General features: G+C 32.2%; 2 protein-coding genes across 4 annotated transcripts in view; one reads left to right on the top strand and one right to left on the bottom strand.

The window, feature by feature from the left end:
- Window positions 1-12,993, top strand: part of LOC134706352 (uncharacterized) — a 61,758-nt gene extending 48,765 nt beyond the window's left edge. For 2 of the 3 annotated variants that reach the window (XM_063565216.1, XM_063565217.1), the window contains exon 13: window positions 7,981-10,175. In XM_063565216.1, coding sequence (XP_063421286.1) covers window positions 7,981-8,061 — 81 coding nt within the window. In that variant the 3' untranslated portion in view covers window positions 8,062-10,175. Of the gene's footprint in view, window positions 1-7,980; window positions 10,176-10,228 lie in introns of those variants that run through there. The other variant, XR_010105611.1, reaches the window with a different exon arrangement.
- Window positions 12,994-14,146: 1,153 nt separating this feature from the next.
- The window catches only part of LOC134706354 (cilia- and flagella-associated protein 69-like), a 28,596-nt gene continuing 24,675 nt past the window's right edge, over window positions 14,147-18,067 (bottom strand). The window contains exons 21-23 of the mRNA XM_063565218.1: window positions 17,364-17,406; window positions 15,182-15,316; window positions 14,147-14,412 (exon numbers count right to left, since the gene is read on the bottom strand). Of these exons, the coding sequence (XP_063421288.1) occupies window positions 14,398-14,412; window positions 15,182-15,316; window positions 17,364-17,406 (193 nt within the window). The 3' untranslated portion in view covers window positions 14,147-14,397. The remainder of the gene's footprint in view (window positions 14,413-15,181; window positions 15,317-17,363; window positions 17,407-18,067) is intronic.

Here is an 18,067-nt window from a genome sequence, read left to right as displayed (position 1 = left end):
GTTATACATGTTATTAGAGCACAGGGCTGCGCTCAGGAAAGGGTGGGCGGTCTGCCTTCCAGTAGCTACAGTGTTACAAGAGGGTGACGAAATGGTAAGTTATACATGTTATTAGGGCACAGGGCTGCACTCAGGAAAGGATGGGCGGTCTGCCCTCCAGTAGCAACAGTGTTACAAAAGGGTGATGAAATGGTAAGTTATACATGTTATTAGGGCACAAGGCTGCACTCAGGAAAGGGTGGGCGGTCTGCCTTCCAGTAGCTACAGTGTTACAAGAGGGTGATGAAATGGTAAGTTATACATGTTATAAGGGCACAGGGCTGCACTCGGGAAAGGGTGGGAGGTCTGCCCTATATTCCTGTCGACTACAGAACCCTGGTTTTACAGGATGTAGTTATGTTAATCCAGTAGCAACAGTGTTACAAGAGGGTGATGAAATGGTAAGTTATACATGTTATTAGGGCACAGGGCTGCACTCGGGAAAGGGTGGGCAGTCTGCCCTGTATTCCTGTCGACTACAGAACCCTGGTTTTACAGGACGTAGTTATGTTAATCCAGTAGCAACAGTGTTACAAGAGGGTGATGAAATGGTAAGTTATACATGTTATTAGGGCACAGGGCTGCACTCAGGAAAGGGTGGACGGTCTGCCCTCCAGTAGCTACAGTGTTACAAGAGGGTGATGAAATGGTAAGTTATACATGTTATTAGGGCATAGGGCTGCACTCGGGAAAGGGTGGGCGGTCTGCCCTGTATTCCTGTCGACTACAGAACCCTGGTTTTACCTGACGTAGTTATGTTAATCCAGTAGCAACAGTGTTACAAGAGGGTGATGAAATGGTAAGTTATACATGTTATTAGGGCACAGGGCTGCACTCAGGAAAGGGTGGAGGGTCTGCCTTCCAGTAGCTACAGTGTTACAAGAGGGTGATGAAATGGTAAGTTATACATGTTATTAGGGCACAGGGCTGCACTCGGGAAAGGGTGGGCAGTCTGCCCTGTGAAAACGGCCTAGCTGGAAAACTGCAGTAGCAATATAGATTTCACTCTATTCAGGGGAATTTGTCAAGTACTAGGAATGTTTATGCCCTGCCTACAATAGTATAGGACCAGTTTGCATTTTTAACCAGATTTTTGTGACAAAAATGTCGGTTATTGATTTGGGGATGCTCCGCGGGCGGCTGGGCGGGCGGGCGGCAATCAAATGTTGTCCGTGCATTAACTCGTGAACCGTTCAACCAGAGCTTTTAAAATTTTAATATGTTGTTCCTGACAACTAAATGAAGGTCAAGTTCAATAATGGCGATTTTGACTTTTACCGTTCAGGAGTTATGGTTCTTGAAAGATTGAAAAATGGCGATTTTGACTTTTACCGTTCAGGAGTTATGGTTCTTGAGAGATTGAAAAATGGCGTTTTTGCATTTTAACGAGATTTTTGTGACAAAAATGTCGGTTATTGATTTGGGGATGCTCGGCGGGCGGGCGGCAATCAAATGTTGTCCATGCATTAACTCATGAACCGTTCAACCAGAGCTTTTAAAATTTTAACATGTTGTTCCTGACGACTAAATGAAGGTCAAGTTCAATAATGGCGATTTTGACCTTTACCGTTCAGGAGTTATGGTTCTTGAAAGATTGAAAAATGGCGTTTTTGCATTAACAGATTTTTGTGACAAAAATGTCGGTTATTGATTTGGAGATGCTCGGCGGGCGGGCGTCTGGGCGGGCGGGCGGCTATCAAATGTTGTCCGTGCATTAACTCATGAACCGTTCAACCAGAGCTTTTAAAATTTTAATATGTTGTTCCTGACAACTAAATGAAGTTCAAGTTCAATAATGGCGATTTTGACTTTTACCGTTCAGGAGTTATGGTTCTTGAAAGATTGAAAAATGGCGTTTCCAGTCTTGTCCGTGCATTTACGCATGAACTGTTCTACCAAAGCTTCCCAAATTTTCATATGTTGTTACTGGTGACAAAATGGAGGTTAAGTTCAATAATGACGATTTTGACTTTTACCATTCAGGAGTTATGGTTCTTGAAAGATTGAAAAATGGTGATTCCATTCGTGTCCGTGCATTTTCTCATGAACCATTCAACCAAAACTTTTCAAATTCTAATACGTTGTTACTGATGACAAAATAGAGGTCAAGTTCAATAATGATAATTTTGACTTTTACCGTTCAGTAGTTATGGTTCTTGAAAGATCGTAAAATGGTGTTTCCAGTCGTGTCCGTGCATTTACGCATGAACTGTTCTACCAAAGCTTTCCAAATTTTAATATGTTGATACTGATGACTAAATGGAGGTCAAGTTCAATAATGACGATTTTGACTTTTACCGTTCAGGAGTGATGGTTCTTGAAAGATTGAAAAATGGTGTTTCCAGTCGTGTCCATGCATTTTCTCATGAACCATTCAACCAAAGCTTTATAAATTTTAATATGTTATTACTGATGACAAAATAGAGGTCAAGTATAATAATGACGATTTTGACTTCTACCGTTCAGGAGTTATGGTTTCTTGAAAGATCGTAAAATGGTGTTTCCATTCATGTTGTTGCATTTACTCACGAACCATTCAATCTAAGCTTTTCAAATTTTAATATGTTGATACTGATGACAAAATAAAGGTCAAATTTGATATTGATGATTTTCACTTTCACCAATCATCAATAATGGTTCTTGTGATATTGCCAGGACACAAATAAATGTTAAAAAATCCGGTTTGCTGTCGTTGTGACAGCCTCTTGTTAGAAGCCTGGGCTAGTGGGCCTGTCGTTGAGCATGAAGACTGCATGGAATGTGACATTACAATAGTGGCCGGTGTCATGCATCTTACCTTGACTTATTATAAAAAAATATTTTTATTAAGAAAAAAAAGGTAAGCAGTAAACTGGTAGACCTCAGTCCCTTCATCTGGTTCATCATTGTAGGCCCAATACAGGTCCAGTCTTGGATCCAATCAGCAACAAACGCTAGGATTTCCTGATTTAAAGGTTGAAAGTTCAAGGTCACTTTATATCATTTAGAAAACAAAGCATTGCAATTAAAATGAGATTGTAGGGGATGTCTAATATTTATGCTCATTTATTGCAAATTAACAACAACAGAATAAGTGCATTGTGGCTTTATAGTTATACTGGTTACATAATTATTAAGATGAAATATAAACAATGATAAAAGATCATCTTTTGACTTGTGAGGTCTGTTAAGTACATAATTATCCAAATCACCAGAAGTTTGCCATAGCTATATAGATCATCTAAAATGTATCCCTAGACAATATAAAACCAATAGATGTTTGATCAGATTCTCCAAATAAAAACCTATAAGCCTTGTATGAGTGAGTCACAGAACTTATCTCTGATCTAGTACAGCAGGTGTTTCATCAGCCTACCACTTAGTTACGTAAAAAGCATGCAACTAAAACTTGCGGTCAGTTTTTCTAAATAAATGGAAGTTTATAAGAGTGCAGTTGAACTTTTTTTAATTACCATACAAGATGTTTATTGTTCTTTCCCTGTCATAATTCTGAGATGAGATTTAACATTTGTAACCCATTATCTAATTCAAATATATATATTGCATGTATTGAGTTGAAGTCAATACATCTCTATTCCTTGTTTTGTTCAACAGATGTATCAACTCATTAGCAATAGATTTACTCATAAGTAGGAATTTGAAGTTTTAAGGAGAAATACAGATCTTACTAGAAGATTTCCACTAAAGTTGACACTTTTTTAAAATTTTACTAGAAGATTTCCACTAAAGTTGACACTTCATAATGTTTATATTGTCCCCCTTGCAATGCGTTGCAGGGGCCATAGAAATTCTGTCAATATTGTAAGCACTCACATGGGTACAATTCTTGCTAGATTTTTTAGGAAACTTAAGTCTAGAATCATAGGTTTATTTCAGCAATGTATTGGATGAGTGTAAAAACCAGTGCTGATCGATTATTTTTAAGAGTTATGCCCTTTGGAAACTTTAACTATATGGAAAATTGCATCGTCAGTGCTTTTGTGTGTTCAATTCTTGCCAGTTTTTATGAAAATTATATCATGGACTTTTTCAGAAATGTCTTGGACTAGTTTCAAAATCAGTACTGATTATCTCTTTTATACACCACTTCGTTCACCCATTTGTCCCACTTCAGGTTAAAGTTTTTGGTCAAAGTTGTTTTTGATGAAGTTGGAGTTTAATCAACTTAAAACTTAGTACACACATATATAAAAAGATGTGGTATGATTGCCAATGAGACAAATGTCCACAAGATACCAAAATGACAGACATTAACAATTTTAGGTCACCGTACGGCCTTCAACAATGAGCAAAGCCCATAGTCAGCTATAAAAGGCCTCAATATGACAATGTAAAACAATTGAGAAAAATGAGAGATTGACCCCAATTGCACAGTCCAATGAACATAGAAATGATATAGTGAGTGGGGCTTACATGTACTTAGTATGGACATATTCTTGTTTACATGATTTAACTTTAGATGTGAATATTATATTATTTAAAAAGAAAACGTGTAAACTGTTAGACATATAAAATGTCTAGTCTGTCAACAACCACTGTGGTAATCATTTATTACCTACTACAGATACAAGTACTACTAATGAAACATCTCTCTTACTATAGCTTACAGATTGTCTTTGATCAGGACTGACACAAACAAAACAATAAACACACAAGTAAAACAACATTCTTTTAGGTTTTAAAGCTGAAGTATTCAGAGAGAAAAGTCATTAAAATGGGAAGCTTTAGAAAATAACCAAAACATTCTGAACTTGATTTTGATTAGTTTAAGCTCAACATTGGCATGATTAGTGAAGAGACTATAAAGTAGAGAGTTTCAGGGAAGTAAAAGGCACAAGAATGTGTCCCTAGTACTTGGATGCCCGTCAGCACTATCATTGTCTATGTTTAGTAGACCGTGAAAATGGGGTATAATCTCTATTTTAACATTAAAATTAAAAAATCATATAGAGAATATGTTCACTAAGTTTCAAGTTGATTGGACTTCAATTTTATCAAAAACTATAAAAAAAAACTTTAACCTGAAGTGGGACAGACGGACAAAAGAGCAAACGAACGCACAGACCAGAAATGGGGCATAATAAAGGGGGCATAAAAAAAATTAATTTCATGGTTAAAGGTGGTATTAGGGTATAATCAAGATAAAAAGAGGGATTAAAAAAAAATCAGATTTACCTTAGCTATATTTTTAAACATAATAAATTAGTCACTGAGGTTTGAGGTTTTTTTCCGTTCCATAATTTGTTCTAATTAACAATGACATAATTACAATGTAAATATCACAGGCACTTGTCTCAATTTTTTTTTCCTATATACCTTAATATAACACTGTGTTATATAAAGGTATATAGGAAATATTTTTTGAGACAAGTGCCTGTGGTAAATATATATAAACTTAACTAAATAACAGGATTTTGAAATAAAAGGTGAAAAGACAGAGCTCTCTTATAACTTTCAGAAATTTAAAAAAAAAACTTGATTGGTTCAACATACTTAATTTTTTTTTGCTACATAGATGAATGTATTTAATTATCTGAGTTATCTCCCCTTATCAAGCAAAGTTTATGAAAAAAAATCAATCAATCAAACATTTTCTGTATTTAAAAGTCCTTTACTCTACTTTATTACACAGGTTAATGATTTATAACGAGCTAAATTTTATTGTAATAACAGAGTAATTCATCATTGTGAAAGTGGTGTCATCCTGGTTTGCCAACTTTTAATTACATGTATATGTAAACATAGAGGGAATTGTTGTTTTAACAATTATAGTTTATTTCTGAATTATAGTCATATTTTTTACCTTTTATTTTACCTGTAAATGTTCAAAAGAACATTATATTCTGTTATTAAATCAAGGAAAGTGTGCAAAACTTTCTAAATTTTATATATTTTTGGCAGGAAAATGTATTTTTATTCATACAAAAAATAGGAAAAATGTGCACTTGAAATGAACTATTTTTCCAATTTATCAACAAATAGTTTTAATTATTGGTACATTCTGAAAAAATGTAAAAAGTAAAAGAATGAAACTAAAGATTTATTAGAATAAATCTCATTGAATATCTTTACTTTATTTAACTTATTTTTTTTAAATTTTAATAAAATACACTTCTGAAACTTAATATAAAAAATATCCAATTTATTCTAACAACTAGAATATAAATGCAACTGTTCAATAGCCAAGCTATAAATATAACACAATTTACACAGCAATCTGCATCCAAGCTAGCATTTTTTTTACAAAAAAAAAAATAACAACAATAAAATATTTTTCGATTAATAATCATGATTGCTAACAACACCAGTTAGAACTTCAACCAGAAAGGCTATTTACTGACTATGAAACAGCAACCAACAACGCAGCACGAACAGTGTGGCCAGGGGTTAATGTGAAAGTCTGCTACTTCAACTTCACCCAGTGTATTTGGCAATAGTTACAGAAATATGGACTACAGTCCTATTAAAGAGATGAAGACATAACTCAACTGCAACAAGGAGCCGCAGTACTACCTCTTGTTCCACCCCACCTTGTTGGGGAAGTTTGGATAAACACTAAAGAAGACATTTAAGAAACTGAAAACATACTGGCTACAACTTCATTTACAGAATACATGACAGAGTTCAGGATTGAAAGCTACCGTTTTCTATGGAATCACTATTACACAGAAGGACCCCCACCACAAATCACTTGGAAGGATGGCACGACAAACTCAAGAAGAGACTCAAACATGCCCACGCAAACATCTACGAGATCATTGAGCTACTGAAAAAGACACAGGCACTTACAGAATGCAACATTATCCAGTATGCAGCAGGAGGAGCCCGCCCCCAAAAACATGACGATACAGAGTATAAGAACCAGACTCCAACTACTGAAAGAAAGATTCCAACAAGGACTAATCAGCGTGGTAGATTACTCGGACGCAGCTGATGATCGATCCCATCTCCTCCATTTGAACTGGACAATGAAGTGAAGATTTGTGAATATCATGTTTTGTGACTTTTGTTGTGAATTTAAAAGATTGTATTTATCCTCATTTTACATATTTCCTTATGCAATGCATTTATAAAATTGAGAATAATGAGAAAAAATATTTGATTTTTTTAATAATTTTTTCTATACAAAAAAACAACCTGAATATGCAGAAAACACTTACTAACAATATACCTGACCATACCTAAGTTGGAACAGACTATACAATTGTATGCTCATTAAACCTTTTGTCTTTTTTGTTTTCTTTACTAATAGATAATTGGTAGAATTAAAAGTGGGCAAACCAGGAGTAAACCGTGAAAGTTGTGTGAATTGATGCAGTCATTTATTTATTCTTTCACTTCATGAAGGATATTATATATATCAAAAGATTTCTTGCTCTCTCTAAAACAAACACATTTTTACAAAGCAGGCAAAAAACATGGAAGATAAAATATGTTATAAGTTAATTATAGTCAGATTCAGTTTCCCATCAAATCATTTTTTTACTATCAAAACATTTTGTAGACTGTGCTATGTTGATTTCAGAGTATAATTGGCAGCTGTCCAGTGGCGAAATTGACAATCAACATCTTTTTTGGGGCAACAGGTTTTCATTTGATACTAAACACAAGCAGCTTTTGTAAACAAACCCCTGACTGTCTTCAAGAAGATCCTAAACATTTCGAGTGAGAGATAGTGTCAGTGAAAAGACAGTGGCAAATGTTTGAAATAGACGGAGAATTTATAGGCAAATAATGAAAGGCAGATGTGGCGCTGATGATAAAATGAGTTGTACGTTCTGTTATTTGGCTTATCATTTCTCCTATTAAACTTTCTTGCAATTTAATTTGATGGATGGATATGTGTTATGCTAATATAATTATAGTTTTAAGTTCCGTGAAATTTGTGATGCATTATATTGTCTGTCAGATTTTAAAAAGTTTTTTTATTTTCAATTTCAGCATTTTATACCTATCCAAGAAGACAGTCCTGTCCGTCACTACATCCGTGAAGGTTCAGCATTTAGTTGTTATTCCCCTTGAGATGAAACTTGGAACAATACTGAACTTAACAAACAGTTAGTGTTTAACTGAATCAAAAGATTTGTACCTTCATGTATTAGGTTGTTATTTATATAATTTGCCAAAATGAGTTTGAGTTTTAAACAATTTTGTATAACGGCCAAGCATCACTTAACTAGTGGTCTAATGGTAAAAAAGAATGATGTTGAGGAATATTTGAGAACAACATAACCAAATGTGAATATATTGTATGCTCGATAATGAATTTAAAGGTATACCATTGGTTTACCATTAGGCCTGAAACAATATGTACAGAGAGTTCTTTGCCATCCTTCACAACAAATTTGGCTTTCTCAAAATATTTCATTTCCATTTTAGTTCTCTATTTTTTTCATTCAAATTTTGATAAATTTTTGATCAATTGGAAAAATATTCATGATATGAAAGTATCTAATGGAATTATATTTGACTTTTTTCATCATTTCATCTTCATAATGTAAAAATTCCTAACATTTTTAAATAGCAGCATAATATCTATATAATTATATGCAAGTATATAATTAGCACTTATATTAGAAGCATAAAGTTCAGCACTGATCCTTTTCATCAGGGGTACAGTGTCTTTATACTTGCACTTTGTGGATGAATTTTACAATGCCTTTAAAACATATTTCATTTATGCATTTGCCATTTCAGAATCTAAAGGACTATGAGTAATTTTATTGTTTGTACCACATTTTTGCATACACTTTTGGAATATTACCCAGAATGCAATAGATTCTGCAAAGGTATATTGCTAACATTGTCAATTCATCAACCATTGATTTGTACGACTTGTTGTAACATCTGTATATTTATATATACCTAGACATTTGTGGAATACTTGATGGGCAGATTGAGTCTTGATTGAATATTAAGTGTTTCAGTCACATTGTTTCCACATTGTATGGTATATACCACCAAAACAATACATATTACCAACGTGTGGCAAAATAATACGTGTAATTCATTTAAAATGAGTAGTAGTCTGATTTTGATATGAGTTATCTCCCATCGACCATGTATAAACAAGGAATTATTTGAATCTGAAATAAACTAAATTTACAACTAAATAGGGCTAAGGGGGTTAGTTAGTTCATACTGAAATGATAGTGATACTAAAATTAACCTTTACAGTGGCTGATCCAGGAATTTTCATAAGTGGGGGCCCACTGACTGACCTAAGAGGGGGCCCACTCCAGTCATGCTTCAGTGATTCCCTGTATAAGCAACCAATTTTTTTCCCAAAAAGGGGGGGGGGGCCTAAATCCGCCTATGCTTCACCATGTGCACATGGCTAACCCTATTTAGTTTGGTTAGTTTTCATTATACATTTCTGATAGATTTTCCAGAATTCAAAATCATTCTAGATTCAAATAATTCCTTGTTTATACATTATTGTATATATAAAATTCTAATCTTTCTTTTCCTTTGACCACAGTCTCAGACTTTGTGTGTTTTGTTCTCAGATAAATGTATCAAATATTTATTTTTTTACTTTCAAAAATTGAATTCCAAAGGGTTGTTATGTTTTCATAAAAACTAACAAGGTATTTATTTTCCTCTGTTGAATACATGTGTATGTGTTAGTTATGTGTAGATAGAATTTATATCTAGTCTAGTCTTTTCGTTTTATTTTTTATTGACCCATGTAAAACTTTCCCAACTGTGTGTAATAATTTGATGTTTTTTAATCTGGTGCTATATTTTAGTTCTATTGTATGTTGATGATATATGATTTTTGAACCTTTCAGAAGGAGATTTTCACTCTTGTGGAGGAGGTAATTAACAGGACCTTTTTTATCACCAACCTTCATTCGTAATATATGATTTTTGAACCTTTCTTCAGGAGATTTTCACTCTTGTGGAGGAGGTAATTAACAGGACCTTTTTTATCACCAACCTTCATTCGTAATATATGATTTTTGAACCTTTCTTCAGGAGATTTTCACTCTTGTGGAGGAGGAAATTAACAGGACCTTTTTTATCACCAACCTTCATTCGTAATATATGATTTTTGAACCTTTCTTCAGGAGATTTTCACTCTTGTGGAGGAGGAAATTAACAGGACCTTTTTTATCACCAACCTTCATTCGTAATATATGATTTTTGAACCTTTCTTCAGGAGATTTTCACTCTTGTGGAGGAGGCGGAGGACCTTTTTTATCACCAACCTTCATTCGTAGAGTGTAACTGTAGTGCTTTGATGTGTTATCAACTTTTTGAGTCTAATTGATTAAAAAAAAAATCACATCAACTATACAGATTTTTCAGTTAGTATTCTTGTTAGAACTTAGGTGAGAAAAAATTGTTGAAACTTTTTGAAAGACAATTTTTTTTAAATTAAAGGAGAAATAATTTTTCAATTACTTCACAGAAATTTTTCACACATGCTCTCCAATTTGGGGTTCTTCCTGGTCGATGAATTTTTATTCTATATTTATAAGATAATTTGGTATTATATCTAAATATAAAAAGTAACATTTAACGGTAACATAGATTCTGTGTTTTTCTCAAGATGATCAGTATATCAGATTCACTACATGTAGCCATTTATATTTTCATTAGCTCAGGTTTCTTGTTATGACAAACAAATGGCAATTACTTGTGATCTTAACACTTGTACCAGTTTTGTCCACATATGTTTTTCGAATTAACAAAAGCCACTGGATGTTAAGCAAGAATCTGTTAAATAATGGAAACAAGAGTGGTGTATAAACCTTTTTATACACATGTAGAACATTCTCAAATTTAGGTGGCAATCAAAAGAAAGATACCAACATTGCAGAACTTTTTTGTTCATGTGTTTACAGATCAAATGCCTTAATCAAACTGTATAAAGATAGTTGTGTTTTAGCCAAAATGTGTATTCACTCATTTTATATGTTTGTCAAAGGGGTAGAGAATAACTGTGATACTGTTAATATTCAGGACTAAACTGTATTCACAGTTATTTCCCTTGTTTTTGTTACTTCCCTTTGTGGTTGCAAGGTATATTTGGGGGTTATCTATTTAGTGAATTTGCTGAAAAAAAGATTATTGTAAAACCTCACTGTAAAATTTGTATTGCTTCGTCCTGAAAATGTCATAGTTCCAAAACATGGATGGGTACATATAATCTGACAAACAGAATTTATACCTTGCAATTCCTAGGGTTCAACATTGATGCTTGTAAATATTTGTACAATTGTTATTCAGGGTCTAGGTTGCTGTACATAAATGTGTACTATAGATAACCAATCAGAAATTTGGTTTATTCATGGGTTTTTTTATCAGCTTTTTCCAAATAATAGATATGGAAAGGAACATTAACATCTGCAGATTCAAATAAAGCTGCAAGTGGCAAATAAACTTTATTATCTCATCAGACTGTTAGCCAAGCAGATTCACATTTTGTTAAGATATCGCTGCCAGCCCTTTTACAATAAAATGAGAATAATTGCACTAAGCATTAGTTTAGCATGTTCAATATTCTGTGTGAGTCATCAGGTATTGATTAAAGTGACATAAGAGCTAATACTAGAATAAAACTGTTACAAGGCCAGTCAAAGTCGGTTCCTTGTTCAATAAAGCAAATGTAGAAGCAACTCTGGGAATTTTCATCATCTATTAATCTGACATCCATCACTTTGTGTCTATCATATGTTGTTTCATTTTGGTCCAAATAAAATTTAATTATTTACTCGCCACATGACAACTTCAGACAAATGGATTTCAAAGAGTTGGTCATAGCTGAAGGTTTTTTTATGCCCCACCTAGGGGCGGTATGTCTGTTCAATTATCTGTCTGTTTGTCCCACTTTGAATTAAAGTTTTTGGTAAATGTAGTATTTGAAAAAGTTGAAGTCCAATCAACTTGAGTACACATGTTCCCTATAATACAATCTTTCTAATTTTAATGCCAAATTAGAGTTTTGACCCCAATTTCACTGTCCACTGAGCACATATATAAATAGTGCGAGTGGGGTTTCCATGAACTATGGACACGTTCTAGTTTATTTTGGTGTCAATGAAAATTCAAAAATGGCTTTTAGGGCAAACAATCAATGAAATTATTAAAATTAAATACTTTGAGGTGAAAAAAAATTGCCAAAAAATACAGGTGAATGTTTTTTAGAGCGAATTCATTGCCATGTGTACTGGAAATTCATTGATACCATTGAAATCAATCTCTATTATCTAATTCAAATATGCCCAATCCCCCTTCATAGTCCAAATATATTACAAATTTTTTTCTTGTTCTGTTTATGTGTATGCTTAGGACTGGGTTTTTTTCTCAGTCTACCAAGATATTTCCAAATCAAAGAAATTACACTCTCTCTCTAGAAAGCTTTCAAACCAGTCAATGAAATAACTAAAAGTTCAAGGGCAGGGTTTTTTGGTTGAAAATAACAAAATCAGGCTTTTGATATGTTTTCTATTTGTTGACAGTGCATTGTGTTGGAAGTGTAGAACTTTAGTGGACACCTTCAACAACTATACTACATTAGTATAACACTAGATAAGCTATTTATTCATCATTGGTATAGTGAAACAAACATGTACAATTTCTTTAATGTTAACATTTGTAGGTGAATTTCATTACCTTATCAACTTTTAAGAAACTTGTTTTCACCTCAAATTGACAGGACTTAATTAATTATCAGTTGGAGAAGAGAAAACTAGTTCATTTTTCTTCAAATTAGTCTTGTATGATTTATATTATTTTTATTTCATTCAAAAAAGTTGTCTTCACGATATATTGTTACAATTTGTTTAATTTTTATGCATTAACCATGTGTTGTAACAATGTTTTATTTCTCAGTTTTCCAATGATCTCAGACCATTTATGTAGTATAATGGTTACTATGACAACATCTCCCTACATTCCAACAAGAAAACCACATTTTACAGGAATGCCACAAAAGAGGTACAAGTTTTAAACAGCTAGTATTCAAAATAATAATATCTGAACATCAGTATTAATGCAACATTAAGATGACTATTTCTTATTTTGAGTCTAGCTTTTTTTACGAAAATATCCTCAAATCCAATATTTCTAGTTCTGTATTGTAAGATATGATGTTCTCTATCAATCAATTTTATGTTCCACACCTAATGTTGAAATGTATTAAATTCCTATCGTTTCATTTTGACCATCTTTTTTCTTATGTCTCTTCTATCATTCCTTTTATAGAGAAATTGAAGAATAGTTGAAAATTTCTTTGTATGATTTGTGATCTCACTCAAGCTGAAACAATTGATAGCATTATATTGGGTGAAGTTAGGATGAATGATCTGAAATCTTTCTCTTTCGTTTCTTCTTCATTTCATCTTATCTTTCATCCAACTGCTTGTTTTTTTCTTCTCTTTTTTCTTCCTTTTTTTACCACTTTGTTTCTCAACCCCTCCCATAAATGTCTTTAAATCAAAACCAAAGAATTTAAAATTGATATACTAGAAATTCAATTTTTTTGAATAAATACTTTGCATAATTATAGTTAAATCTTTTTAGTATATTTCCTGACAAATAAGGATGTGTTGTTATATGTTTTCATGATAATAGGATCAATTTCATTGGTTGATATATGTTTTCATGATAATAGGATCAATGTCATTGGTTGGTAGAATGGGAGAAGGCTATGTAGAGGAGTGTTTTTTGAAGATTGTTCATGTTGTTCCATTTTATAAAACATTTGTGTTTTTTGTCACATTGGTGACTTATTGTCCATTTAATTTGTATTATAAAATTATTGGTATGGACAATTTTCACCATAGAACAGATATTTGAATATGTGAGGTATGCCCATTGTTACCATTACCTGTAAGAATGTGTTTACAGATAAAATGTGTGTCCATGTATAAATCTGACCGCTGGGCAAGCCTATATAAGGTCTTTGAAAGAATTGAACGCTGTTTATCAATATACACAATTCTAGAATATATCTGGACTAATTTTATTAATGTATTTCCATATTGATATTTGGGAGGATGTATTAAAATGCAAAAGTTACTATTTTTCAGCAATTCATTTCAAATTATTGGACGTTTATATATTGTTTATAATAAATAAGACTTTTTTTCTACTGTTAAAACACAATTATTTATTGGTAGTTCATATTACACCAACAAAACAGTCTTTCATACAATGTATAATAAATATTTGACGATTTACAATAGTGTTTCTTCATTAATATGCCATAATAATGTACATCAATTCTCCAAATCAGAGAAAGAAAATTATTTATAAAAGTTATCACAGATGTAGCACAAACTAGTCCATACAGTCAGAGGTCCATCTTCAGTGGCCAGACTGGTACATGTGGTCAGAAGTCCATCTCTAGTAACGAGAAATCTGAAATACAATTACAATTCACCATAAAAAAAAACCAGTAAAATACATCAAATATCATATGGTAATTAGAAATATTGAAAAATGGTTTAAATAACATACATAACAGAAAGTGTAAGTATAGCTTTTCAGTTACTGGGATGCTGCGTACTGTATATTTTAGATAGTGCTTTACCAAGATTCATTGTGTGTTTTTGTTCTTCCATCAGCTTCTCAATGTTATAGCGCATATAATTGATCAAAAGGTTCATTGTTTTATGTGCTTTCCTGAATGAACCTTGTTTTCATTGTTCAATTATTCCTGCTAAGTTTTCATAAGATAAGGATTTCAGTTACTGTAACATATTAATAGGTCTCTTGAATAATTCTTAGTTGTACAAGGTCACTTCAGCATATATATAAAAAGATATGTGGTACATATTTCAATGAGACAGCAGCATTGCAACACAAACATCCCAATGACAGCTAAAGGTTAAAATGTCCTTGTTTTTATGTTGAATGATTTAAAAATCTATATATTTTTCTCTCAGTGAAATCATTACATAGGTCAATATGCCTATTCTGTAATTAACCCAGTAAATCGTTTGCTGATGCTGTCATACATGTATAACCTAAGTTTAAACAGTATTTATTAATGAAAAATTACAAGATATATATTACAATGTTACATACAGTTCAAATATGGGATTCGGAAACAAGTTTGGAAAAAGTTTTATAAATCTGTCTCCTACATGTATAACCTTGATCCACCAAACATATCAAATATACTCACACTGCTGAGATTACTGGGTGCCTTCATAGCTTTCCTGTCCCTTAGGGAACCAGTTTTTGGATCATAACTTGCAAATGGCCCACCAGTCAGATTATGTGAAGTACTCTCTACATCAACTGATTTACCACAGAATGTCTACAATAACAGAACATTGCTTTGTTAAACAAAACTTGCTTTGTTAAACAGTCTTTAAATAGAACGTCTACATAAACAACAGTGTTGATAAATAAAATAAGATCAATAAAAGAATACTGCTTTATTCAACAGTCTCGTAGAACAGAAATTTTACAATAAAAGAACACTGCTTTATTCATCAGTCTTGTAGAACAGAAAGTTTACAATAAAAGAACACTGCTTTATTCATCAGTCTTGTAGAACAGAAAGTTAACAATAAAAGAACACTGCTTTATTCATCAGTCTTGTAGAACAGAAAGTTTACAATGAAAGAACACTGCTTTATTCAACAGTCTTGTAGAACAGAAAGTTAACAATGAAAGAACACTGCTTTATTCAACAGTCTTGTAGAACAGAAAGTTTACAATAAAAGAACACTGCTTTATTCAACAGTCTTGAAGAACAGAAAGTTTACAATGAAAGAACACTGCTTTATTCAACAGTCTTGTAGAACAGAAAGTTTACAATAAAAGAACACTGCTTTATTCATCAGTTGTGTAGGATAAAAAGTTTACAATGAAAGAACACTGCTTTATACATCAGTCTTGTAGAACAGAAAGTTTACAATAAAAGAACACTGCTTTATTCATCAGTCTTGTAGAACAGAAAGTTTACAATGAAAGAACACTGCTTTATTCATCAGTCTTGAAGGACAGAAAGTTTACAATGAAAGAACACTGCTTTATTCAACAGTCTTGTAGAACAGAAAGTTTACAATAAAAGAACACTGCTTTATTCAACAGTCTTGTAGAACAGAAAGTTTACAATGAAAGAACACTGCTTTATTCAACAGTCTTGTAGAACAAAAAGTTTACAAGAAAAGACAATGCTTTATTCATCAGTTTTGTAGGATAAAAAGTTTACAATGAAAGAACACTGCTTTATTCATCAGTCTTGTAGAACAGAAAATTTACAATGAAAGAACACTGCTTTATTCATCAGTCTTGTAGAACAGAAAGTTTACAATGAAAACACAGTGCTTTATTCAACAGTCTTGTAGAATAGAAATTCTACAATGAAACAAAACTGCAGTATTCAGTAGTCTTGAGAATAGAAAGTCTACAATAATGAAAGAACACTGCTTTATTCATCACTCTTGTAGGATAAAAAGTTTACAATATTAAAAAACATCTGATACCACAAATTTTTTATTATTGATTTTTGTTTAATTTGTGTTTTTTCAAATCTTAAAATGAATATCAGAACCTGGTTTATAATGCTAAAATCTATATGTATAAACTGTGATTCACAAATAATAACTTAGTGTTACTCTGTTATTTATTAATTCTCACTAAAGTGCATTGATCTTACTTTTCTTCAGTCTTTTTCAAAAATTGTCAGAATGCACACATTAACTAATTGTTCGAATTTAAATAAGAATGGAAACTTGCCATTACTAGAGACTATAAAAGATAAATCAATTGGTGAAATAAAACTGATGACTCAGCACAAATCAAATCTTGATGCCAAATAAGCATCAAAGTCAAATGCAGATCTATAGCTAAGTAAAACTGTGGTGATTTATAATCATGAAATCGTTGAAACATAATATAAATGTAAAACTCCCAAATACATGTATAAATAAGAGTGATTACTACTAATGCTAGTGAGTCATCAGTATATAGGATAGGAAATACTTACACAAAATATGCAGCCTTGAGAGACGACTTGATTTTAGTTTTGTTTTATTGTCTTAAAAACTAGATATTTTGTGAAAGGAACTTTTTAGTTTATTTCAAATTTTAATATTATGTATCTTATTTCTCATTTTTTATATAGACTAAATCATTGATTTTCCTGTTTTAAAGATATAACACTAGTCATTTTTTGGGTTCTTTATAGCTTGCTGTTCGACGTGAGCCAAGGCTCTGTGTTGAAGGCCATACTTTATCCTAAATTGATTTTACTTTTTACTCATTGTGACTTGGATGGCGAGTTGTCTCATAGGCACTCATACCACATCTTATTTCTATAGTTACAACATATTGTAGATTATACTGAAACTTACTGTTGTATGTAAATCCTTCAGCTCAGTATCATGATAGGACTCACTGCAAAACAAATTATATTATTTACCCCAACATTGTACATAACTTTTGTCATCTTTTTTATATACTTGATATGGTTTTAATTCAACAATTGCAATTAGTTTCTTTAATATAAATACAAAAAGCTATTAACCTGAATAAAAGAAAATCAGTTTCCAAAACCAATATAACTACTAACACAAAATTATTTCTATACAAGTTACATAATTGAAAATATCCCTTTACTTTTCTTTTGTTATAAATGACTAAAAATGAGTCCAATCACATTAATTTCCCAGTTCAAAGGAATTAAATGAACTTTTTATTCCTGCACCAGCATGGCAAACAATGATGGAAATTATCTGACGATAAATTACACGGAATCAATTACTGCAAATGACTACAAAGCTTTCTAATACAAACAATCAAATATTAAAACAACCTACTACATAATATCTTGTTTATTTTTATTGAAAATAATATCTCTTTTGCAACAAAGTGAAACAAAAAAACCTGTTAATTACAAAAAGGACATTGCCCTATTAATGGAAGAAGCACTTATATTGAGTTTAATCATCAAATGATTAAATATAAGACTGAATCCAAATTATACTGTTTTCTTTATGCTGAAGTGCATAAAAAGCTGTTAATTTAAGGAAAACTGATCTGTTTGTGACCTACCATT

The sequence above is a fragment of the Mytilus trossulus genome, chromosome 2, assembly GCF_036588685.1.
Source record: "Mytilus trossulus isolate FHL-02 chromosome 2, PNRI_Mtr1.1.1.hap1, whole genome shotgun sequence".
NCBI classification, from domain to species: Eukaryota; Metazoa; Mollusca; class Bivalvia; order Mytilida; family Mytilidae; genus Mytilus; species Mytilus trossulus.
This window is presented reverse-complemented; position numbering and strand designations above follow the sequence as displayed.